The 23,728-nt window shown below is 59.9% G+C and overlaps 2 protein-coding genes across 5 annotated transcripts in view; both read right to left on the bottom strand.

Moving 5' to 3' along the window:
* Positions 1 to 4,935: 4,935 nt before the first annotated feature.
* On the bottom strand, positions 4,936 to 9,030 carry GNAT1 (G protein subunit alpha transducin 1). Of its 2 annotated transcripts, XM_039837821.1 has the most exons (9): positions 8,890 to 9,030; positions 7,613 to 7,655; positions 7,351 to 7,492; positions 7,099 to 7,256; positions 6,882 to 7,010; positions 6,497 to 6,626; positions 6,084 to 6,237; positions 5,780 to 5,971; positions 4,936 to 5,427 (listed from the first exon to the last, which is right to left on the bottom strand). In XM_039837821.1, the coding sequence occupies exons 1-8, from the start codon at positions 8,993 to 8,995 to the stop codon at positions 5,781 to 5,783; spliced, it is 1,053 nt and encodes a 350-aa protein (XP_039693755.1). In that variant the 5' UTR covers positions 8,996 to 9,030; the 3' UTR covers positions 4,936 to 5,427; position 5,780. The 2 variants fall into 2 exon arrangements, with proteins under 2 accessions (XP_039693755.1, XP_039693754.1); XM_039837820.1 differs by having other exon boundaries at positions 5,780 to 6,237.
* A 1,665-nt stretch (positions 9,031 to 10,695) lies between these two features.
* The window catches only part of SEMA3F (semaphorin 3F), a 28,483-nt gene continuing 15,450 nt past the window's right edge, over positions 10,696 to 23,728 (bottom strand). For 2 of the 3 annotated variants that reach the window (XM_039837817.1, XM_039837818.1), the window contains exons 3-19: positions 20,919 to 21,079; positions 20,762 to 20,824; positions 20,535 to 20,654; positions 19,739 to 19,831; positions 18,109 to 18,202; positions 16,739 to 16,858; positions 16,481 to 16,620; positions 16,248 to 16,362; positions 16,015 to 16,084; positions 15,698 to 15,842; positions 14,443 to 14,665; positions 13,728 to 13,816; positions 13,558 to 13,599; positions 13,243 to 13,400; positions 12,994 to 13,061; positions 12,652 to 12,785; positions 10,696 to 12,011 (exon numbers count right to left, since the gene is read on the bottom strand). In XM_039837817.1, coding sequence (XP_039693751.1) covers positions 11,601 to 12,011; positions 12,652 to 12,785; positions 12,994 to 13,061; positions 13,243 to 13,400; positions 13,558 to 13,599; positions 13,728 to 13,816; positions 14,443 to 14,665; positions 15,698 to 15,842; positions 16,015 to 16,084; positions 16,248 to 16,362; positions 16,481 to 16,620; positions 16,739 to 16,858; positions 18,109 to 18,202; positions 19,739 to 19,831; positions 20,535 to 20,654; positions 20,762 to 20,824; positions 20,919 to 21,079 — 2,246 coding nt within the window. In that variant the 3' untranslated portion in view covers positions 10,696 to 11,600. The remainder of the gene's footprint in view (positions 12,012 to 12,651; positions 12,786 to 12,993; positions 13,062 to 13,242; positions 13,401 to 13,557; positions 13,600 to 13,727; positions 13,817 to 14,442; positions 14,666 to 15,697; positions 15,843 to 16,014; positions 16,085 to 16,247; positions 16,363 to 16,480; positions 16,621 to 16,738; positions 16,859 to 18,108; positions 18,203 to 19,738; positions 19,832 to 20,534; positions 20,655 to 20,761; positions 20,825 to 20,918; positions 21,080 to 23,728) is intronic. The other variant, XM_039837819.1, reaches the window with a different exon arrangement.

Genomic DNA, 23,728 nt, shown 5'->3' with positions numbered 1-23,728 from the left:
TCAGCTTTGGCTGGGATTTCCAGAGGCCTGGGAAGACTAGGATGGTGGCAATCCTCGAAAACCTCAAACCACCCAAGCTCCCGTGCTGCCGATGGCTGAAAAATGAAAGGGACCGGTTTTCTCTTCTGATCTGGAGCTGGTGTCATCCCTAGATCAGAGCTTACCTTGGTCATGAAGGACCCTAAGACTCTCACCCTCCAAAGGGGCTTGAGGGCTGCCTGTGGGACAAAGTCAAATAGGAGAGGTGCTGACCAGGGTCTCAGGTCTGCCCTCAGTTCCCACCTACAGACATCCCGAATGCTCACAGAAGCAGTTTGCAAAGGGCTGTGTGCTCCCATTGGCAGTTCCCGAGGGCCCAGGCCTGGATTTAAGGTCACCCAGTATGTGAGTGTTGAGGTCTTCCATCCAAATTGGAGGGAGCAGGAGCTGGCTGGGCTGGGCTGCTGGGAGAGGCCCAGAAGTGGCATGATGTGGGGTCCCTGCACCAGGTCAGTCGTGACCAGGCTGGGGGAAGGGCCGCCTGTTTGTTGATGCTAGGCCTGGGCCCTGGCCAGCGCAAACACAGCCCAAGGCCTTTCCTGCCACCTGCCGAATCTCCCAGCCCAGCCCGTGGCGGCCGGACAGCTGGCAGCCAGGATGGGGCTCTGAGAGCTGCCGGATACCTTCTCCCACAGACCAGAGAGAATGTCCATCCACGTGGCCCCAGCGTCGAGGGCAGCAGCCTGGAGTGAGGCTGGGGGAAGCATTATCTCAGGCTTCTGCTCAGCCCCACCTCTACTTCCCCATCTCTAGAAACTGAGACACAGGCCCAAGAGACTGCCAGACACGTGAGGCAGAACTGAGGGTCCCAGGATGGCTCAGACCCTCATTCCAGGGTCCTGGCGGCCCTTCGCTGTCTTCTTCCTCTTCAGTCATGTCCCTGGCCTCCAGCCAGGCAGCCCCCTCTCACCATGCCACCCCCTCCCTTGGCACACCATTCACACGATGCACCAAGACCCTCTCTACTTGTGAGGCCCCACCTTCACCTCCAATCCCATTCCCCCCAGAGCCCAGCATCGTATCCACTGACTCCTCGGATGCCCTGCTTTACACCCAGCTGGCCTCCCTGACATCCTGCCAGCCCGCTCCTTCTCCCAGGTGGCCTCGCCACCTCCCCACTGCCCAGCGGGCCACACACGTTTCTGCTTTCACTTTCCTATGCCTCTGTCCCTCTGGTTCCCCAACCTGTCCCACCCCCTTAGCAAACTCTTACTTGTCCTTCAGCACCCAAGTGGAAGATCACCTCTGAGAATCCTGCCCGAGCCACTGGGAAGAGCCAGCTCTTCCTATGCTGCCTGCGGCTGCTGGTGCCATCCACCCACATAGCCCCAGCCTCAGCATCTCGAAGCGCTCTCTACGGGCCGTGCAGCTAGGGAAGCTCTGGCCAGGTTGGAGGAAAAGCCTGGTGAAGAAGCAGCCCATGGGCTTGGCTCTGCCAGGGGAAGAGAGGCACATGCCAGGGTGGGGAAGAGAAGGGCACTCTGCATGGGAGAAACAGCTTGGCCACGGGGAAACTTGAAGTGAGTGTGAGATTAGCACCGAAAGGCGCAGGGCTGCATGCGGAGGCAGGACACTTGGCCTGGAGTCGTGTTGGGGGGTTGCTCCGCAGTCGTGTTGGAGGACCCATGCCTACAGCTCCTGGCTATACTCTGCCCAGTTAGGTGTCCGGGACTTCTTCTTGAGCGCGAGCGAGGGTTTAGTTGGCACAATACAATGAGTAGAGGGGGCTTTCTTCTCCGGCCCTTCCCTAGCCTGGATCCCCAGAGCTAGTGACCTCGTGGCTGAGCCTGCCCCCCACAGTCCTGGCATGCCCTCCCTCTCTCCCCTGAGATCTGGCCCCCAGCTTCTCTGGCCACTGAAGCGGCTTAATGAACCCAGGTCACGTGGGTAGAGCTACTGCCTGTGGGGAGGGGTCAAGCCTCCGGTGGCCACCCAACCAGGCCCTGACGTCAGTGGCATTAACCGTCTGCCAGGCTTGTCTAATCTCTGGTCAGTGGCCGGGCCAGGTTAGTCCCGCCAGAGCCAGAGCCGAAGGCCAGGACGGCCCTCAGGGGCACCTTGAGGTTGCAGGTCAGGCAGAGATGGTGGTGGCTGTAGGTGCCCACAGTCAGTGACCCCTACCTACAAGATTAGGGTGTGGCCACAGTCTGACTCTGGGCCAGCTCTCTCTCCTCTTCCGCCCTGGACCGTGAATCAGGCATTGAGCACCCACTGATCCTGCTCCTTAGGGTGTAATTACACAGTGTGGTGAGTGGGGCCGTGGAGGCCTGCAGCCATGGACAGAGTAGCTTGAGGCCAGGTAGTGTCCCCAGCCCCTGGGACCAAGGTATATGGGTCTCAAATCCCAGACTCTGTGGTCAGAACCGTGTATGGGAGGGGACTTCATGGAGGGTGAAGTCCAACCCCTACATGGTGTTGGGCTTCTCTCTGCCCCTCATCCAGGAAGGCTGGGAAGCTCATTACCTTCCTTTCAAGACGAGGCAGCCACGCGGCAGACGCCATTAACCCACCTCGCCTGACAGCATCTTCTCTCTCTAGCCAACCACCTCCAACTCCTCCAAGTCTCCTGTCTTCTGCCTTGACTCTCTCCATTAAATCCCTGTCACTCTCCCCCGCTCCACCCTAGTCCAGTAAACTGCTCAGACAGAGGGTCTTTAGTTGAGATGAGCAGCCCCAGATCGGCAGGGTCCAAGACCACCCAGTGGGGTCCTAAACCACTGGCTCGTGCCTTAACTTCCCCTCAGGCCTGGGCTCCCTAACCTAGCAGTGCCCACTCCCCACGCTGGGCTCAGGTCTGGGCACCCTCACTCTCCCCTTTCTAGCCACGCCCCCCCCAGGGCCACAGCTCCCCTCTCCACCTGGACATTGAAGATACTGTCCACACGCTGCCTTCTGCCCAGCCTCAGCTATCTATCTACCTCCTGGACATTTCCCCCGAGTGGCCGCAGGTCTGAAAAACTCAGTGCCTTCGATATTCCTCTGTAGTCCCAGCTTGGTGAGGGCATCATGGGCACTAGGTCAACTGCACGGATTCAGACCCTCGTCGCTGAGCCTCACCTCTTGCAGATCCTGGCCCCGCTGGGTAATGAGGACACACATCTTCCTCCTGGATCCACCAGCCACACTTCTCACCTTCCTCACCCCCGCTCACACCGGCCCCCAGGAAAAATGTGTGCCCCTATATACATGTTTTATGAAATTTTTTAACGATTATTTTTCCCCGAAGCAAATTGAAAAATATCATTGATGATTTTATTTCCATTAAAGCCAGAGAAATAAAATGATAAATTCTGTTTTAGGTATAAGTAAAATATTGAAGGTTAAAATAATGCTTTCAGTTTTAATATACCTACTGTCAATTATTTCAATGGTTTTTTTTCACCTACTTTAAAGTTCTGTAAAAATATTAACCCTTAAAAATACATAAGACCATATATAGGAGTGGACATTTTTGCTTTTGCTTTAGAATCCAAAATGGCACCAACGTGGCTTGGCAGGGCTCTCTTGGATCTTGTCTATATTTAGAGTTTTTTTATTTTGTGCACCGTGGACTTTTGGGGGACAGTCATTCTGATTTTTTAAATTCTGGCATTGATGTATTATTTATCTTGATTCCTGAAATTTTGGGTACCACCTTAAATTTTGCACCGGGAGTGATGCGTCATTTGCCTCACCCTTATCCCAGGCCGGCAATTATGTCCTAACTTCAAAGGTTTCCAAGACCCTTGTGGAGGAAGCCCCGTTCTCAGGCATATGTCCCCCTTCCCTGCTCCTGCTCCACTGAACTCCTGTGGCCCCCAAGCCCGTGTTCCTGTGTCTTATACACCCTACTGTTCTTGCCAGAATGACCTTCCATTTCGAAACTCCCTCTTGATCCAAGACTATCCTCGCAAACATTTTCCATGGCTCCTCTCACCCTCACCCCCTCCCCAAGGGGCACAAGTTGGTCCCATGCTCCCCAGAGTGTCACGTCAGGCCAGGCGCTTCAGCCTGGAAAGAATTGTCTTCCCATACCTGTCCAGCCCTCCACTGGGCACTTCATAAGTGCTCATGACTCGTTATAATTACCAATCTCTCCCTTCCCCCAAGAAAGGACAGCCGGGGCCTGATGCAAAGGTTTATTGCTGAGTCGGTGCATCTAGCTGAGGGAAGTGCAAATCGTGCCCTGGCCTTGCTAGACGAAAGCTCCTGTCCTCGCCCCGGCCCAGGCCCCGGCCCAGGCCCCGGCCCATGGGCATCAGCAAGGACGTGGTGATTGATGAGAAGTAGGGAGCGGGGATGTGGGGACATGGGCCTTTGTCCCTGATGGTTCAGGCATGGCCCTCAGTTTTTCCTGCCAGGGAATGGGCTCTGAATAGAAAGGGTGAGAGAAACTGCTGACAGAGACGAGGGTCACCTGGGTTCGCTTGTGACCCCACCTGAGGTAGACCCCTCTGGGCACAGCCTAGGCCTCTGTCCTGTCCCACATTCTCTGCCTGGGGCTGATCGATGGGAGCCGGACTCTGCCCCAGCCACCCCTCAGGACAGTTTGACCATTGGCCACAGTTGGTGTCAACAGTACCCTCCCTCAACAGACCATCCCCTTGGCAGGCTGGCCTGGAGTACTGTGGGTGGGTGGCTGAGAGAGGACGTGGATCTGGTGTCCAAGGACAGAGGGCAGAGACTGTGGGGGAAGGGGCTACGGAGTTACTCTGAGCCTGGTATGTGGGGAAGAGTCCAGCTTGAGTCTCTCCTTAGCACCCAGGGGCTCCCAGGCCTGCCCCTACTCACTAACTAATCTACGTAGGAGCTACTCAGGCCAGAGCTGGCTTAGACTTTGGACCCCTGAAGCTGCTGGGAGGGATAGTCACTGGCCACTGGGTAGACAGGTGTCAGACTTGTCACATGGTGGCAGTAAGGCTGGATCGAGCTGATGGTAAGCAGCAGGCCTGCTTGGAGGAGGGATCCTCACCTGCCCCACTGCCCTTCATGAAACTCTGGGTGGAGGGCTATTTGCTGACCCCAGACCCACCTCATGAGTCATAGGCCCTCTGGGGCAGGAGAGCTGCAGGAGATTGGTCAGCCGGGCACTGCTGAGTCACCGTGTGCTCTCGCTGCCCCAAGTCCTGCCTGTTCCTAGCTGGGGCTGGCTGTGGTGGGTCCTGGAGGCCAGTGCAGTCCAGCCGTGAAGGGCAGCGCTGGGGTTGGGGGCATGGACTCTGGGAGGCCTGGGAGTCACGGGGAAGGGGCAGGGCCTCAAGGCTAATGGGGCTCAGGGTTTTGGGTCTGTGGCTGGTGGGACCACAGACTGGGGCCCAGGAGTCCTGGGGGGTTTGATAGGGTCCTTTAGGCTGGGGCTACAAGGCAGCTAGGGCTACAGGGTCTCAGGACGCGCATGAGTTCAGTAACCTGGGAAAAGAAGAAAGAACCTTGTAAATATCCCCAGCCCCCAAATAATTGAGCTTAGGCTGGGAGACATTGCGGAGGTGGGTTTGGAAGCAGTGACACCTGGGGAGGGGTTGGGGCCCAGTCAAAGAAATTAAGTGGGTGGGACTTGTGAGCCAGGGGAGGGGCCTGTGGCAGTGGGGTGGAGCCTGAGGAGCCGGGTTGGGATCTGGGAGTTAGGGGCCAGACAGTGGAGTGGGTCTGGAGAGCTGCGGCGGGTCTACTGTAGTGAGGTGGGATCCGGGGAGCTGGGGCTAGGGCTGAGGCACTGTGACCAAGGGGCAGCACAGGGGAGCATCAGCTGAGAGGAGCCCACCTCAGAAGAGGCCACAGTCTTTGAGGTTCTCCTTGATGATGATATCGGTGACAGCATCGAATACAAACTTGACGTTCTGAGTATCGGTAGCGCACGTCATGTGGGAATAGATCTCCTTCACGTCGCGTCGCATGTTGAGCTCGAGGAACTGCACCTTGATGTAGTTGCCCGCGTCCTCGTACGTGTTGGGCCCTGGCGGGGAAAGGTGCTCTCACTCCCTGTCCCAAATCCTTGCGGACCGGAGGAGCGCAGACCGAGATCGTGGGCGTGGGGCGCCCCCTGGCGGCCGGTCCGGGAGTCTCACCGTCGTAGTCGGGGAAGCAGATGCTAAGATGCGCCTTTTTAATCTTCTCGGAGAAAACGTCCTTCTTGTTGAGGAAGAGTACGATGGACGTGGTGGCGAAGTAGCGGTGGTTACAGATGCTGTTGAACAGGTGCAGGCTCTCGTGCATGCGGTTCTAAGGAGGGCAGAAACCGTCCGGCACTAGGGGACACGGGCAGCGACCCCTCCCCTCTGGGCTCCGGTGCACCGGTGCCTCCCCGCTGCCAGCTTCGGGTCAGTGTCCCCCGGAACACCCCTTAGCGAGACTGCTGGCTGCCTCCTCTCCTCCTTCAGATGGCTCTGGAACGAATGTCCCCTCCCAGACGCTCCCCGCTCCCGCAGCAGTGTCTCCCGCTTTCCACGGACCTCAAACACAGGTCCTGCTTGGCACTCACCACTTCGTCGTCCTCCACCAGCACCATGTCGTAGGCGCTCAGTGCTGCGATGAAGATGATGCAGGTCACACCCTCGAAGCAATGGATCCACTTCTTGCGCTCCGAGCGCTGCCCGCCCACGTCGAACATCCTGTGGGGCGGATGGGGCCTGAACCTGCGCGTCGTGCCTCCTGGACGCGCCCGCAGGCACCCCTCGCCTCCCAATGCTGGCTGGCGCGCACTCAGACGCGACTGGCGTCTGGAGGGGCCGGGCCTTTCTGAGGTTCCAGTATCCGAGAAGGCGGCGGTGTCTCTCTAGGGATGGGGCCACCGTGATGGGAAAGGCCTCCGAGTGGTGAACTCGTCCTCAGGGCCCCAAAGCGAGGATCAGGGCTTGGGGTCGTACCGGAAGTTAAGGTCCTTGAAGGAGAACTGTGTCTCAATGATGCCGGTTGTCTTGACTCGCGAGCGCAGCACGTCCTGCTCAGTGGGCACGTAGCCCGGGGTTACCAGGCGCTCCAGGTCGGAGAGGTAGCTGCGGGAGACAAGAGGGTGTGGGTGGGAGGGGTGCATGGGCGTGGCAAGGCTCCGCCCGCGCCCCCGCGCCCCGCCTGCGCGCTCACTAGCCGGCGGAGTCGTTGAGCTGGTACTCCGAGGCGCGATCGAAACAGGCCTGGATACCCGAGTCCTTCCACAGCCGCTGGATGATGTCCGACATCTCTTTGGGCATCGTGCCCTCCTCGATGGTGTCCGCCATGTGCATCAGCTTCCGGGCGTCGTCCTGGGGACAGGGTAGGAGTGGTTGGTGGTGACCGGGGACTTGGTCCCGCGCCTCGAGTCCCCAGAGACCGCGCTCGGCCCGCCTCCTGGCCCACCTGGCGCGCAGAGTCTCCGTACTGAATGTTGAGCGTGGTCATAGCGCGCACGATGGCCAGGATGGACTGCAGCGTGTTGCCGTAGATGATGGCAATGAACTCGAGGCACTCTTCCAGCGAGTACCCATCCTGGTGGATAATTCTGCGGCCAGGGCAAGCCGGAGTCAGTGCCTCGTGCTCAGGTGGGGAAGGATAGGCCCTGTGTGTACGTCCCCTCCACCCCCCACCTTAGGGGCCTCCGAACTGGCCGGGGGGCACTCACTTCATCTGCTTGACAATGGTGCTCTTCCCGGACTCACCGGCACCTGGAAGGGAAGCCTCGGCTCAGAGCTGCCCTGACCGCACCTCTTCCCTACACCTTTGCCGCACCCCCCCACTTCCCCCACTCCCCGCAATGCGGCCGGACAGACGCAGAGCACCAGCTCAGCCTCCATTCCCACCTGTTTTCCCCTCGTCTCCCAAAGTAAGGTCCTGCCACTCTAGCAGAAGAACGTTTATAAATGTCAAAAAAAAAGCTGATGAGGGGGCTCGAAGACCTCAATTGTGCTGGGAACCTCCAAGACGCTGGTATACGCAGTCTTTATTATTCTGAGACCAAAATTAAAAAGCCTGGAGCGCCACCTTGTGAAAATAACTGGTACTGTACACAGGGGATTATTTGAGCCGGGTCAACCCAGCTTTTCACCTGGGGTGGGAGGGGAGTGTCTCCAAGAGGCTCTGAAGGAATTAGCGCCTTTGGGGAGAGACAGAGCTGACAGCCCCTCTAAGCCTGCTCTCGCGAGGGTGTTGGGCACAGTTAATGGGATTGTCAGCTTAGCTTTTCTGTCTTCCCTGGGCACCACGGCTTGGTCTCTCTGCCTACATCCAGCTGCCTGACTGGACTCTGGAGAGCCTGGATGGAGTCTGCACTGCCCTCTCAGAGCAGCTCCTTCTTCCCCTCGAGGGAGGCAGTGGCCTAGAGGCACTGAGTCAGTCCCATGTCCCCTCACCACCATGGGGCCACGGGCGCGGCCTATCTATTCCTCACTGGGCCTTAGTATCCCTCTGTCCCCTTTAGCCGCTTTGCAGATCTGCCAACAGTAAAGCTCTGGAAACCGAGGGCCATTGTGTGTGGCTCCGGGCGGTCCTAGAGGCTTCCCACTCTCAGGACAACTGTGACCTTCTCCTTCCCAAGGGAGCAGCCCTATAGTGCGGATCCCAAGGAGACCCCTGGTTTCTGAGCCCTGCCCAGCAGGCCTATCAAGCCAAAGGCTCTAGCTCCAGGGAGCCCAGCCAGGGCAAAAGTGGCTGTACCCACACCTCTACAAGAGTAGCGGGCACACACTTCTCTGGGGCAGAGGCTGCCTGAGGCAGGCCCTCTGGAGAGGGGTGCCATGGCATAGCAAGTCTTGGGGAGCCAGGACATCGCCTGTCAGGCCCTGTCCGATTGCAGGCTCATTCTGCTTCCCAAGTCACCCCCCTGCTTCGCAGAAGGGCCACCTGCCTGACCCCGGGCCTCTGACCTGGTGGCAGTGGCCCCATCTGCGCCCACATCCCTACCCAGAAGCAGCAGTTTCACGGTGCGAGCATCTTTCTCAGCATCTTCTTTCAGCTTCTTTTCTAGCTCCCTTGAGTGCTTCTCCTCTGCGCTGGCCCCAGCCCCCATGGCCCCGGCAGCAGGTGAAGGAATGCGGTGGTCAGTTGGCTCTGCTGGATGGAGGGATGCCCAGAGCCAGGCTCAGGCCAGCCTCTGGCCTCCCTGGACACCCTTCTGGCCCCAGGACTGGCAATCGACTGGCTCTCCACAGACCTGTGCAGGCCCTGGTGGGGCTGCTTAGTGGGATTTGGGTGCTGGGGGTACCCAAGAGCCAATCAGAGACAAGGACAGGTGAATCCAGCTCAGCCCCCAGTTCTTCTAATCAGGCCGGCGTGGCCCCAATCCCTCAACTGCTGACTCTGCACCCCCTCTATCTGCCCCGCACCAACCCTCCAGGAGAGACCCTGAAGGCAGAGAGACATGTTTGATGGAGTCCAGCTCAGAAAAGGGAGAAAAGAACCTCAAGTCCCAGGGGTGCAACAAAGTCTCTGACCTGCAGAAGTGGCCAGGCTTTTCCAGGGAATGTTTTGCTGGCCTGTTGTCAGTTTGGGAAACTGAGTCCCAGAGCAGGTCTAGGACTCCCAGGGGCATGGAGGGGTGGGGGCTCATCTGCTTTGCTCCTGTTCTGTCCCCTGTGGGTGCTCTGGGACCTGCCTAGGGGTATCTCTGGGGCATGCCTGCCTCAGCTTAGGGGACTGAGGTCTGTGTGCAGGTTCAGGTTGGACGGGGTATACCGCTGGGCGGAAGCAGTTCAGCTGAGCCTGTAGTGCTGAGTTCCCAGGCTCTGGAGATTTGCCAGCTCCCACCACAGGGCCCAGACCTTGGGACCCTCCAGGGTCCCTGAGCCTCTTGGTTGGACTCCCTCCTGGAAACCTGGCTGCCTTTTAATACTCAACTGTTTGCAACCCAAGAGACCACAAGGGGGTGCCAGGACCCCAGACACCAAGGATTGAAGATTGTCTCTAACTCAGTGGGCATGGATACTGGCTCCTACCATGGACTTCAACATCTACCCCGTTCGGGGAAGGAGAATCTGTCCCGGAGCAACAGATCACTTGTGCCATTGTCAGCCTTTGGGCTCCATTCATCCTCCACCTCTCACATTATAAGTGAGCCCTGCAGCCCCTTACACACTTCCTAGGGGTTTGGAGTGGTGCAAGAGCCCAGGTTTGTTAAATCAATAAAAACCTGGTTTCTGCATGTTAGGTATTTAAATGGGTCAATCCCCTGCCTCCCAGCACCTGCGAGATTCCCATTGCCATCAAGTATGGCCCTAAGCCCTGCTGGACCCACAGGCCTCACCAGCTTTTAGCTCCTCCTGCCAGGGTCCGACTCGCTGCATTTGGAGGTTGCCCAACCCCGCTTTCTCCTCTCCAGCAGCTCCTCACCTACCCTAGTCTCCCCAACTCTGCTCATTGGCTCATGCCGGGCCCTCGGCTGGGAGCCGGCTGGAAAGAGGCAGGAAGGATGGGCATTTTGTTGTTTCTCAGGGCGGGGGGCGGTGGTAGCTGGATTGTGAGGGCTGTGGCTTTGTCCAGCCGATTCTGAGTCCTTAGTGCCTGGCACAAGGCTGGACTCAAAACCAGGTGAGGAAAGAGGATGAACAAATGATCAAACAATTGAATGAGCAAATGGAAGCTGGACATGCGAAAGAGAACGTGTGGGAACTGGCCGACTGTGGCAAACGTGGGGGGCAGGAAGGACAGGATCTGGAGTGCACTGAACCCCCAAACATTCCTCCCCTGCCCAGGAGAGAAGCCAAAGCCCAGTCCCAGAGCCAGTGTTTATTAACAAGATGGAACCCAAGAGCGGCTGTGGTCTGGGCGGCAGAGGGCCACCGGGAGCCCCCGTCCATCTACCCAACTGCCCCCCGGAGCTATTTACACCCATCATCTGAAGTGGTGGGCAGAAGGGAGCTGTGGGGAGCCCCTGCAGGCCCTGGGCCTCCACCATGGCCCTCTCGCCCCTCAGCCCTGGTTCTGCCTGGCCCCTCTGCTCTTCTTCCAGGCCCCGAGTCACAGTGGCACAGAATAAGCGAAGAGGAGGTGGAGGGGCCAGGCAGGGAAGCGAGGAGGGGCTGGAGGGGCTGCCCCCCCCCACGCGGGGCTCTTCTCCTGTCCCCAATAAATAGAGAATAAATACCCGGGAAGGGGCTGGCCTTGACCGAGTGCCCCACTCCTAGGCAGGGGCCGGCACCCTGTGACGGCCCCTTCTTCCCTCTCTGAGTGCATCTGAGCCCCTCTCCCACCCCCTCGTCTCCAAAGCAGTCCTCAAATCCACGTCTCTGCCGACGGCTCAGGTTGACAGCAGCACTGGCAAAGGTGTACAGTCCGTGCTCCCTCCCTGTGTCCCGGAGATCCCGGCGGTGGCTGTCGAGCAGGTGGACGCCCAGCTGAGTCGGGGGACTGTGCGGGCCTGGCCTGGCCCTGCCAAACTGGCTGGGCATGATTAGGTGGGCTCTGTTTTCTGCCGTCTCTGACCAGCATGGGTCTAAGTTTTGGATGATGCTGCCGCTGAGGCAGGCTATATACAACCCACCAATAAATACTGTCTTTGCAGGGGCAGGGTGTGTATAGAATATAGATATTTTTTTATATATATATATATCTATATATCTTTTATATTAAAAGGGGCAGGGCTAGGCTGGCCCATTTGGGGGCTCAGACAGCTGGCCTCATGTGTCCGGCGGGTGGTGGCGGCGGTTCCGGGGCTTTTTCTGTTCCTGGGATTCAGGAGGCCTAGGTGCCCCCAGGGCCTCCCTGGGGCTGGGGGGCACATGGCGCCAGTAGCCCTGGCAGTACTGGTGGATGAGCCCCACTTCTGGCTGGGCCAGCAGCTGGGCCAGCTCCTGGTATGGAGGCGTCGGGGGGCCGGCACCTGGGGGCGGCGGGGCGCTCACAGCCGAGGGCGGGAAGAGGGCGGCATGGACAGCGTCCCGGCCCAGTACGTGCAGCTGCACCCGTGTGACGACATGCTTGAAGTTGTTCTCGGTGGCCGTGCAGGAGTACAGGCCGCGGTCGCTGAGCTGCAGGGCGCGAAGCAGCAGGCCTTGCTCGGTGCGCAGGAAGCGGTCCTCCGCGCGAATCTGTGGAGGCAGGGAGTGGGCTCAGGGCTGTGTGCCGGCCCGGCTGCCCCCGCCAGCTCCCGGGTCGCGCCACCTTGTGGCCATGCCACGTAAGGGCACCCGTGTGGAATTTCCATGTAACAAGAAAAACCCACATGCAGGTTTCACCTAACATCTGAATGAGGCATCTAAACACGTTTCCATTTCAGGACAGGTGACTATGAGGTCATTCCGTACAATGAGAGAATTCTGGAGTGCAGAATTTCTATTCGATGAGAATACCCGATTGGGGCTCCCTCATAAAATTTTCATGTTACGAGGGATGCCTGGAAGACATTTCTGTAAAATGAGGGCTACCCCACAGAACTTCCACATACTGGAGCCCACCCTGCAATGGGGTACACCTCCAATGGATACCCACGTGGAGTTTGCACGTAAAGAGGCACGCCGATAATGGTTTCATATACTATGGAAACCGCACGGAGCTTCCGCATAACTATATTCGCCCACATGAGCTCCTTGCAGGGAAGGGAGCGCGGAAGGGCTTTCTTAAAACGGAGGCTGCCCTAGATCATCTCCGATCTGACATTTCATCCACGTGGAATTTCTACCGTGTAAGGGACTCCCGCATCCACAGGACTGTGGGGGCACAGGGAATCACCTCACGGCGTCGGTCACTGGGATCTCGCTGAAACAGCCACTTAACAGTGGCTTGGGGCGAGCGGGGCTGGCACTCGAGAAAGGCGGCGCTGCCGGCCACACCGTACTGCACCGACTCCACGGCATTCTTGTTGGCTGTGGAACGAGAGGTCGCCGTGTGAAATCGGCACTGCCTCTGGGCAGACGGCAGGCTGGCGAGGGCCCGGCACCGAGCGGCACGTACAGGGGCGCCCACCCGTAAAGGCAAGGGATGAGCCACTGGCATCTAAACCTTGAGTGGGTGGTTGGGGACACGCCAGCCCCCAAACGCCAAGCCCCAGTGGGGAGCACTCAGCACACTCACGGTTGGAGTTGAAGCCGCGGCACTGCCTGATGGGGTTCCCGTGCCGGACATCCTGCCGGCGGCTCCGCCTGCGTGAGGATAGCTCCTGGAGGAGTATGCCTAAGGAGGCCGGCCCCCTCCCAGGTCCCTGTACCCTCTAGACTCCAGGGTTCACAGACTTCCCCTGGACACTACCCTAACCACCTCCAACCCCCCAGGGCAGGGCCCTGGGTCTGGTGGCTAAAATTCCAAGGGACTGGGTGTCCACACCTCTTGGAGGATGCTGTGTAGCGGGAACAGGCCTGGCCATCCCAGGCACAGTAGGGGTCCCGGGCGAGGCAGCAGTCAGCACAGGCAGCCCCATAAGCCTGGCAGCGGTGCAGGCTCAGGTGGGTGACACCCACAGCTGAGGCCACATATAGTTGTTGCTGAGGGAGGAGAAAAGGGGCATATCAGTTTCCCCCCACAGCCAGGCTCCTTCCCTTCCTGTTCTGTGCCTCAGTGTCCCCGCCCCAGTTCCAAAGGCATGACCCCAAGGGGGAGCGGGCTCCATCCCTACCCCCAGCCCACCTCACCAAAACTCACCCTCTTGGAAGAGATGGTCATGGTCTTAACAGGTGAGGGGTCCTGGAAGAAGATAGGGGTCAGTTCTGGATCCTGGGGAGCCCCTCCCTCCCTGCCCTGGAGGTTTGAGGTCAGGAGTTGGCCCTGAGGAGGGCCTGAGTGAGGACAGGACTGGGTGATGTCACACCCACCTTGAAGACCTCCACCTCCTCCAGCATGAGTTCCTCCATCTCCTGGTCATCCTTGGGCAGCACGATGACCTTCTGCACTGTCCCGCGGTCTGGAACGGGCCGGGCAGGGCCTCAGTGGGGCTGAGGATGCTGGGGAAGGGGCACTAGCCTCAGCCCCTTCCCCCACCAGGGCCCAAACCCCAGAGGGCAGTGGAGCAGCAGCTCTGTGCCAAGGTTGGTGTTCCCCCAATGACGGGAAGAGGTCTGAGGGGACTGGTCCAGGATAAGGGGTGTCAGGGCCAGGGCCCTCCTCCCCTGCCACCCCAGACCCCCATTTGGGCACTGCTCAGAATAGGATGCTGGAGGTAGCTCCCCGTCTAGGAGGCCACCGGAACTGCAGTGGGTGCACTTCCTTGTGAGCAGGAGAGCATGCATGTCAGTATTTGGACCCACGAATCCTGGAAGCATCTGTCATTTGTCCCCTTTCCTGCTCATACATGGGTCCCCAGGCACCCAGTGTCCCTGTTCTCCCAGCCCCTGGGGATGAGGATGGGGTTTGCACATCCTTAGCATCAATTATCCTGGCAACAGGAAGAAGGCCTCAAAGGATAAAGGTGGCAGAGATGACCTCGACCAGCCTACAGCAACCCCTAGCAGTGCAGGTCCCAGCCCCACGGATCAGCACCCTCCACCCAGCGGGCCCCGCGTGGGAGGGGCCGGGAGCAGCAGTGGGTACCTGTGCCCAGGAAAAGCACCTCATAGCGCCCATCGGCTGCATCCACCTGGTCCACGGCGACAGTGGTCAGACGGTAGGGAGCGCCTGTGCGGACCACCAGGGGCCGCCGCTGCAGGGGGTACACGGCCTGGTACATGAGTGGGTGGCTGCGCATGAAGTTGATCACTTCGTCAGGGTAGTCCTTGGTGGACTTCATAGATGGCGTGAAGGTCCCACCAGGGCACTGCAGGCAGGTGAGAGTGTCAGGCCCAGGCCGCCTCGGCGGGGCTCGCGGGACCCATGGCCTCCGGGAGAGGCCTCTGTCCTACCCGTTCCCACCTCTGTCCTTTCTGCCCCTCAGAAGCCCCAGCCAGGCTCTTGCCCTACAGCCTGCCCCTCTGCAGGTCCTGCTCCAGCCGGAGTTCCAAGGTCCCATGGCCACCTCCTGGCCCATGACCTTGTGGCAGCATTCAGCAGAGTGGACCACTCCCTTTCCATGTCCCCACCACCCTGTTTCCTTCCTCTCTGGACGTTCTTCCAGTCCTCCCCGCCCCCGCCCCCGCCCCCACCCCACTGCCGCCGCTGGCGGGACTGCAGGCAGGCCCTGAGCTCCTTCGACACCCTGGCCATGTTCTCCTCGCCCTGCCAGCCTCCAAGTTCACCTCTGGGGGGAAGCCTTCCCTGACCCCCGCTGAGACCAGCTTCTCCATCTCCCAACCTGTCTTGACCACACAGAGCCGCAACTGCCACTGCATTTGATCAGAACACACCGCTTTTCTGCTCAGACCCCTACAGAGGTCCGTGTCACACCAAGACAAAACAAGCCACCTCCTGCCACCGCCAAGGCCCTGCAGGCTGGCCCTGTCCACCCCCACACCCTTGCCTACAGTTAGCCAGCGACACTGACCTCCAACCTGCCTCCAATCTTCTGCCTTGAAGACTCTTTCCCCCAACTTTCGGATCCCAGACAGCCCCCCCATACGGGGTGGCCTGCTACACCCAGCCTGCTGTCTTTTTCAGGATCCTGGCTGGGTGCCTTCACGGCCGGACGCCGTGTGTACATGGGGTTCTGTGTGTTTGCGCGTGTACATGTGCGTATGTGTTAATTTCAGCTTCACTGCGGGTAAATGGAGAGTTTATATTTATATGGTTCACCTTCCCCACCTGCCTGTGAGCTCTGTGATGGTGGGGCGCATGTCTGCAAAGGGTCTAACCCAGAGGAGCTCTTGCAGAAGAAGGGTGAAGAGAAAGGCAGAGCGAGGGGGGTGGTCCTCACCGTGCCAGGCCGTGGGTAGGGCATCTTCCCTGAGAAGGGCATCCACTGGTAGTTGGGGCCCTCCTTGTGGGCAAAGGGCCCGTTGAAGACCATGCGGATGTCAGCCATAGAGTAGACGCACACAGCAGAGCCTCGGAACACGGAGCTGAGGGCAGGGCAGGCTGCTGCTGTGGACCCGGCAGACCCCTGGCCCACGGCCTCTCCCCAGCTTGCCCCCACCCCACAGCGTGCCACCAGACTGGAGTCCTCCGGAAATCATGGCCCCCAATCCAGCCACACCCTCCGACTGCTGACCCCCACCCGGGCCCCAGCCTCACCCCGAGGAGGTAAAGACAGCGTAAATGACCGGGTTCCTCACATCCTGGGTCTGCTGGACAAACACGTCCTCTGGAGACAGAGGGAGAAGGAGCTGGGTGGGTGCCTTAGCCAGGAGTCCCAGGGCCCTGTCCATTCCTGCCCTGGGGAGCCCGCCAAAGGTGCTCTGCCCACGCATCCAGCCTCCGTCCCTCCCGTAGTGGCCACAGGACGCCGCCGCCTGTGGGGTACTCACGGAGCTCATCGAAGTGAGTCTCGATGCCATCCTCGCCGGGCACAGAGCAGACCAGCCGCGCCTTCAGGAACGTGCTCCACTTGTTGACCAGGCAGCAGTGGCCACCGTCATCGTTCTGGGGGACAAGGGCAGAAGGCAGGGCCCATCAGTCCACTCAGGCCGTCCCCCGTCCCCCGCCGGGGGCAGAGTGGGGCTGAGGAGCGGGACCGGGCACAGCCCCGCGCAGCGCCTACCAGGCAGATCCGCCCGATGCGCGCGTGCACGGCCGGGCTCTGCGGCGCCTCCGCCGACCGCTCGCGGAAGAAGAAGTAGAGTTTGTCGTCGTTGTGCTCGGCGCTGTCGGGGATGAGCTCGGCGTGGATGAAGGAAGGGTCTGCGGGTGCGCTGGGGTCAGCAGGGCGACAACGCCTCCTTCCCCCACACAATCCAGGCTCGGGACAGTACCGCCCCGGCCGACGCAGGGCCGGAAATGCCCCCACGACCGCGCTCACCGTTGAGCCACCGGGAGTTGTACTGGTCGGTGCGCATGGCCGTCTGCTTCCCCAGCGTGCGGAAGATGGCCGCGTCCGTGCCCATGAAGTCGATGTACACGCCGGCGTACAGCTCCTCATCTGCGCGCGGGCGGGAAGGTCGGTCAGGGTAGGGTCCTGTCTCCCCCTCAGGCTCCCCAGGGCACAATCGGATCACCAGTGGGGTGCTGGTAAATGCTTAACTGGCTCTGGGAGAACCGGGATTAGCAGCCATGAGATCTGATTAGTGGCAAAAGGCAATTTCCGTGGGTAAATACTCCCACCGGCTGACGACAAGCCACTAACCTGAGGTCACCGAAGGTGGAGTTGGGAAGCGCTGCCAACAGCAGTGTATAGTATTTCCACCCCACAGACACAATAGATGTAAAAAAACCCCTCAAGAGCATAGGTAATCAGAAAATGCAGTAAAACAATTAGAAAGCAATAAGTTTTTGAGCATGTTACCTTTTTTTTAAAGTAATTTAATTATAAGTTTATATAATTTAATTTTAAGTAACAGCTGTGCTTAACAGCTGACTCACAAAATACCTGAAAATTTAACAACTATGCTGGCTCCATGTCTCCCCTCTAGACTCCCCAGGGGCAAGTCCTGTCTTCCCATCAGACTCCCTGGTCTGGGCTCTGCCATCAGGCTAGGACCTTCTCACCCGCCAAGGCAGGGAGGATAATGCCCATCCCCTGCCCCAGGGGTCTTTCCCAGGCTTGCAGGTGGCACGGTGCCCAGCGGCTGCTCTGAAGGGCAGCCAGAAGACAGGCACAGTGTAGGAACCAGGGTCAGCAGTAGGCTTGCCCAACCTGGGAGTGGGGGAAGCAGCTGCTCCTGAGGCCCCAGACAGGACCCCTCCTCAGAGAACATTCCGCCAACCCTCCCAGACACCTGGCCAGACCAACGCCCCGCCACCGCCCCCACCCTGCCCCCGCAGGTGGTCACGGGCCCAGGACACTCCAGTGGTGCTTTCTGTGGGCCAATCCCAGCCTTCCAGACACACCGAGAACACCCCATTATACCTCCCCTGATACAGACTTGGCTTGTCTTATCCGGGCAGTCTGTGGCTGCAGGGTTCTGGCCTTTGCAAGGACAACACTGTGAATTTCAGAGTAGGACCTGGTCCCCTCGGCACCCCCACCCGAGGGGCTGGATGGAGGCTCACACTTTTGGACGGAGTCTCTGCCTCTAAGCTCACACTGGGGTGTCTGTACCCCTCCCCCCACCAGGTGGGGCCCCACTGGGGGCGGTTCAGGGCTGGCATGTTCACCCTGGGGTAAGCGTTCATGCCACGGCCCCCCACTCCAGAGGCAGAGGCCACGCTATAGAACCAGGGAGCACTCACTGATGAGGGCTGAGGTTGTGTCCAGCTTGGGGTCGTACGGACACTTGCCCTTCCCTGACTCGAGTCTCTCAGGCTCCAGGTAGAAGATGTAGTCCTGCAGGGCAGAGTGGGGCTCATCACTGTCTGGGCTGGTCCCATAGCCAGGGAGGGCAAAGGTCATCAGGCCCCAGGGACCCCCTGGCACCACCCCCTTCGCTCCCCGGTTCTTGTGTTTTAACTCTGTCCAGCCAGGTCTCCCAGGGCAGGGTCACCCCGTGGGTTCCAACAGTGGTACTGCCTGGTCCCAGGTCTCAGAGGGCTCTGCTTTGGGGGCCATGAGAGGGGCATGGGGTGGGCTTATAGGGGCCGAAGCCCCTCTATGCCAACTGGTTCAGGAAGACTCTGGCTAGGGCCCCCTTGGGTTACAGAGGCACAACTCTGAGCTGTGGCCACTTGTCCCGGGTCAAGAAGGGGCTGCCAACCTGAGTAGGGCAGGGCGTACTGGCCAAGGGCCTGGAGTCCATCAGGTCCCACCAGGTCAGAGGGCTCTGAGGTCGCTGTGTCCCCAGGCTTTGTGCCCTACCTCTGGTCATTAGGACAGACTAGCAGGCCATGGCTTTTTTCCTGCCCCTTAGCAGAGCCCCCAGCTCCACATCTCCCTAGGGAGCCAGGAGTTGAGGGGTCCAGCCCAGACCACACGGAATTCACAAAGCCCCCGGTGCCTCCCAGCCCAGCCCTGAAGATGCTAGGGGAAGGCTGGCGAAGGCACCGGAACCAGGAAGAGCTAATGGGGAGAAGGGAGGGAAAGGCGAGGCACAGAGGCAGGAAGGAGGTGGCAGCAGGTGGCAGGGATGGTGATGGGAAGGTGTACACAGGCCCGCTTCCAGTTGCACTCTGCACACGTGACTTCCTGCACACACAGCTTGGCACGCATCACTGCCAGCACACAGAACCCACTGTTCACACCCTGGGCACACGCATGCCGAGTCTGAGTGGTCCCACTTTTCAGCACTCCCCGCCACAGACACACATGCTCAAGCGACCACTTGCTCTCATTCACCGGCAGCCCCTGCCCCCCTGCCCGCCCCTGCCCAGCCCCAGCCCCCAGCCCAGTCCTGGATCATGACTAGTGGACAGATAGATCTGCCCCTCCCACCCCAGGGGAAAACAGCCCCAAGCACATGAGTGTGCAGGACACCTGTGCCAACCGATGAACCACGGGGGTTATGGGGCATGGGCACCTGAGAGTAATGTGTCACACTGCATACCTGTACCACAGTATGTTGCCTCTCTGGGTGCTGAGTGAGGTTTGGGCTTGAGAGTGTATACTGTGTGCCCAAGTGTAGTTGGTGTGCGTTCATGCATGTCTACGCATGTGTCCTGAGGGCTGAGGCATGGCTGTCCCCAGGGCTATCTTCCCCACCTAGTGGCTTCATGGTTTCTTGCCTGCAGGGGTCACACTAAGACTGACATGAACGTAGCTGGGACTGCCTTCAGAGTCACTGCGGAGGAAGGGCTGGAATGGGGCACAGAGACAGAGGGGAACCTCTGGGGAGACGGGCCTGGGGTGCAGGTTCCTGGCTGGAAGGCCAGGCCCAGGCTGAGTTTGGTTCAGTGTTGCCTGGCGAGGGCCGGGAGGGATGAGGCCCACCTGGCGTGGGGCTGTGGGCGTCGGGTGGAGAGCACCATCCGTGGCTCTGCTGCCTCGGCCTCTGACCACCTGCATCTGGGTCCAGGGCGTGGCCTGAGAAGACGAGGAACAGGGGTTAGAGCCAGGGGTGGCAGGGGCTGGGGGAGCGGGCTCGGGCTGCCAGCCTCTCATACCACACATGCCGGAAGCACACATGAGCACCTGGGCCCCCGCAGTACGTATATGCACCTGTGCGTGCACACATACACACGGCTCAGCGCACACCTGCACACACACGTGCCCCTTAGGTCTGACCACTCTTACACACGCCCTACAAAGTCATGCCAGCTCACACACATGCCCACATGGAATGGAAAAGGGCAGAAGCAGGCGGGGTGGGGCAGAGCTGGGGAAGGGGCAGCTCTCCCCAGACCCTGCGGCAGAGGCTGACCCAGGTGTTCAGCCTCCTGATGCTGAGGCCCCTGCCAGGCCCTCTGGCTTGGCCGCGGGGGCACGGTCCACAGGCTTAGCCAAGAGAACTGTTGCCAAGGACGGAGCGAGCGCTTACTACGTGCCAGGCACAGTGCTAAGAGCTTTGGGAATGTTAGCTCACTGCCTCCTCCTTACACTGACCTGTGAGGAAGGTGGCTATTAGCCCCCTGATCGGATGAGGAAACCGAGGCTCTGAGAGGTGAAAGAAGTCACTCACCAAGGTCACGGGGCTGGAAGTGGCAGGGCTGGGGTTCAAGCCCATCTTCCCATCAGACCACTGGAATGTGGCCACCCATGGGGGCAGGGCACGGTGGGCGGGGCTTACCTGGGCCCGGCGGCCACGGTTTACATAGGTGCACATGGGGTTGTAGGCGCCAGTCCCACACACGTACAAGTGTGTTCGGTTCCAGGGCTGGATGAGCCTGACGAAGTTCCCGCACTCACCCTGGGGCCAGAGGGAAAGCCAGGGAGGTATCCAGATGCCTGCCCCTTCCCACTGCCGCTCTGGGGTCACCCGCCCCCTGCCCCACCCGTGGACCCCACCACACTCACATTGCCATCCTTGCCTGAGAGCACACACTCCTCAATGCGCTGTGGGGAGGCCGCCCAGTGGATCTGCCGGAGATGGGGGTCAGAGGGTGCTGGACAGGGCCACCAGCCCTGGGGCCGTGTCCCTCATCCCCCGCCCCACGTCTGGGCTGGCCCTTACGATGAGGGGCTCGCGGTTGATGTCGTGCAGGTCCAGGGACAGCACGTAGTCCTTGCTGCCCACGTACATGCGGTCGTGGTCCTCGTCCTTGAGCAGGATTCGGTAGTCGGTTGTGTTGAGCAGGAAGTTGAAGAAGTGGGCAGTGCCTGTAGCCTTCAGCTCTGCGGGCGGAGGGCAGGGCAGCAGTTAGGGCCCTCGGAGGATGCCATCCAGCCATCCAGCCTTCGGCATGGTCATCTTAACCCCCCAGCTTCCCCTCCAGGGAGTACTTAGCGCCCTCTCGAGTCCCTGACTTGCTGGGAAGAGAAAGTAGGACAGGCGGGTAGGCCGGGGAGGGGCCACACCCAAAGCTAAAGCCCTGATTCATCGGCAACCCCAGCTGGTCTCTGGGTCCGATGAAAGGACAGTGGGCAAGAGCCAGGAAGCCTGACAGGATCAAAGAGTCTTTGCTGGGGTGGGGATTGATGCTCCCACGCTCGGGGTGGGGCCAGTGTCCCACGGGGGCCTGAAATGGTTAATGAGTAGGGGGGTGGGGGCAAGTGCATCCAGGACAGCCCTCAGATGCTGGCATAGAGCTGGGGTGCCCTGTCCTCAGCCCAGCTGCCACCTTGTCTGAAGGGTAAGCCAGGACACTGACAAGCCCTGCTGGAGCAATACTGCCCAGCAGACCCAGGCTTCCCCCAGACCCCACCGGGCTGCTAATTGTGGAATTGTCAGGCCACTTCGAAGTAGCCAGGAACAGTCTTCCCAGGGAAGAGGCCCTCCCTGAGTCGGGCAGCGCCCCTGGGGCTGGGACAGGGTCTAGTTGAGTCCTCAGTTTCTCTTCTGAGTGAGTCCAGCCCTCCCTCCCACCACCAGGTTGCTAGGGGAAAGTCCTCCTCATTAGAGATGAAGGACAGGAGGGAACCTAGCCAGTGACAGGTCAGTGACAGACCCAGGACTCCAGGAAACTTGGGAACCTTCCTCTGGGAGGGGGTGAACCGAGGGGTCCCCCTGGCAAGCTCCTCCTCCACCCGGCCCTAGCTATTTTTAGCTCAGCAGGAGAGGAAAGATTGTAATGAGGGTGATGAATATTCACCAGCACAGGAGGCTTGAGATGGCAGCACCCAGAAGAGCACATGCATGTCTGCACAGGGCCCAGGTATGCACATGTGCACATGGGCCCTGCATTAGATGAGGCCTTCGCTTAGGGGATCATACGCGTCCCATCTCCCCAGCCGGAAACCCATCTCACAGGTGGGTACCCATTTCACGGGTGCTTACCCATTTCATAAGTGGTAACCCATCTCGCTGCTAGTTACCCATTTTACAGCTGGTTACCCATCTCACAGGTGGGGCAGTGAAGGGTAGGTCTGCAGAAGAACAGCTGGGATCCGAGGCCCTAGATGCTGCCTGAGGTGGGACCAGCAGGTGGCCTCATCCGTTAGTCAAGGTCACCCTCCACTCAGGCAGCTGTCTGGAACTGGCCTGGTTGACCCTGACCCCTGCTGTGTGCTGGGAAGCCTGGAGGGGCTGTGCCTGAGTGCGGCTTTGGACAGAGCTCCCGGATGTGCTGAGATGGGCATGTGAGGTGGGCTGGCAGCCAGGGATCTCCCACAGCAGATCCAGAGCCCGCGTCTGAGGGGCTGAGGAGCAAGCGAAGGCCTTGCCCCGTTCGGCCCTGACTATGGCGACAAAAGAATACAGGTGATGACCTTGGCCAACCTCTGGGACGCGGGGACGCCGAGGGATCAAAGGGCCGATCCCTGCCTGGCTACGGCCTCGCCCGCCTGTCCGGCGGCGCCTCTGAAGTCCTGGGCAGGGCAGCCTGGGCACCTGTCCTGCACCTGTTGTTGCGCCACTCGGAGTCCCCCGCCTGGCCACCCCGCCATAGTGACAACAGGAAAGTAAACACTCCCCCACCCCCAGGGTCAGGAAGTGGCCAGAGAGGAAGTGGGACTGCCAGCGGAGCCCCCCCAGGCTGGGACAGCCCGCCAGGGTTATTTATACCCTGGCTGGGGGCACGGCCTTGGTTGTGCACTTGCCCATCCTGCTTGGCCAGGGGGCATTTGGGGACAATGGGGAGGCAGAGACTCAAGTGGGCGCCTTCAGATGCAGGCATAGGGCTCGGGGGGAGGGGACTCCAAACATTTAGCCCCACGGACTCTACCAGCCACAATTCCTATCCTCCGCCCCACCCAGCCTTGAGCCTCTTGGATCCAGACCCTCTCTGCCATGCTTTGACTCCCCATGTCCAAGCCCCAAGTCCAAGCCCCTCTCCAGGGCTCAAAGCCCCAGCACTCCAGGCTTCGTTCCCATCTGTGAGAAAGGCAGGGGACAGACCATTCATTCAGCAGATGAGGAAAGTGGGACATAGGTAGGCAGCGGGAGACTAGCCTTGATCTGACATCCCACCTCTCAACCCTCTGCGTGCCCTTCCCCTGGGTAGAGGTAAGAACAGAGGGAGCCTTAGTCACCGAGCACCTACCTATCATGTGCAAAGCCCGGTGCTCACAACATCCAATCTACATCAAGGCACAGAGAAGGGAGGTCACGGGCCAGAGTGTGGGGGGTCGGGGGGATGACCACCTAGGTCCATGGCCTTTTGAACTAAAGCAGGGGCAGCCCAGGCAAAGCCAGGCTTGGTGGTGGGGACTGCCCACTGGGAGAGCCAGGGCCGGAAAGTGACTCGCACTCCACCAACAGGGCACATGACTCAGGACCCTCGGTGCTCCTCCCAGCGGCCAGGGATATGGCGTCAATGGCTCTGTTGTCACAGGACACGATGTTTTGGTCACTGTGGAAACTGTGGCTGGGGCAGGGTGCCCCAT

This window comes from Pteropus medius, unplaced genomic scaffold, assembly GCF_902729225.1.
Source record: "Pteropus medius unplaced genomic scaffold, Ma_sr-lr_union100, whole genome shotgun sequence".
Lineage (NCBI taxonomy): Eukaryota > Metazoa > Chordata > Mammalia > Chiroptera > Pteropodidae > Pteropus > Pteropus medius.
Note: the sequence above shows the minus strand (reverse complement) of the source record. Positions and strands in the feature narration are given on the sequence as shown.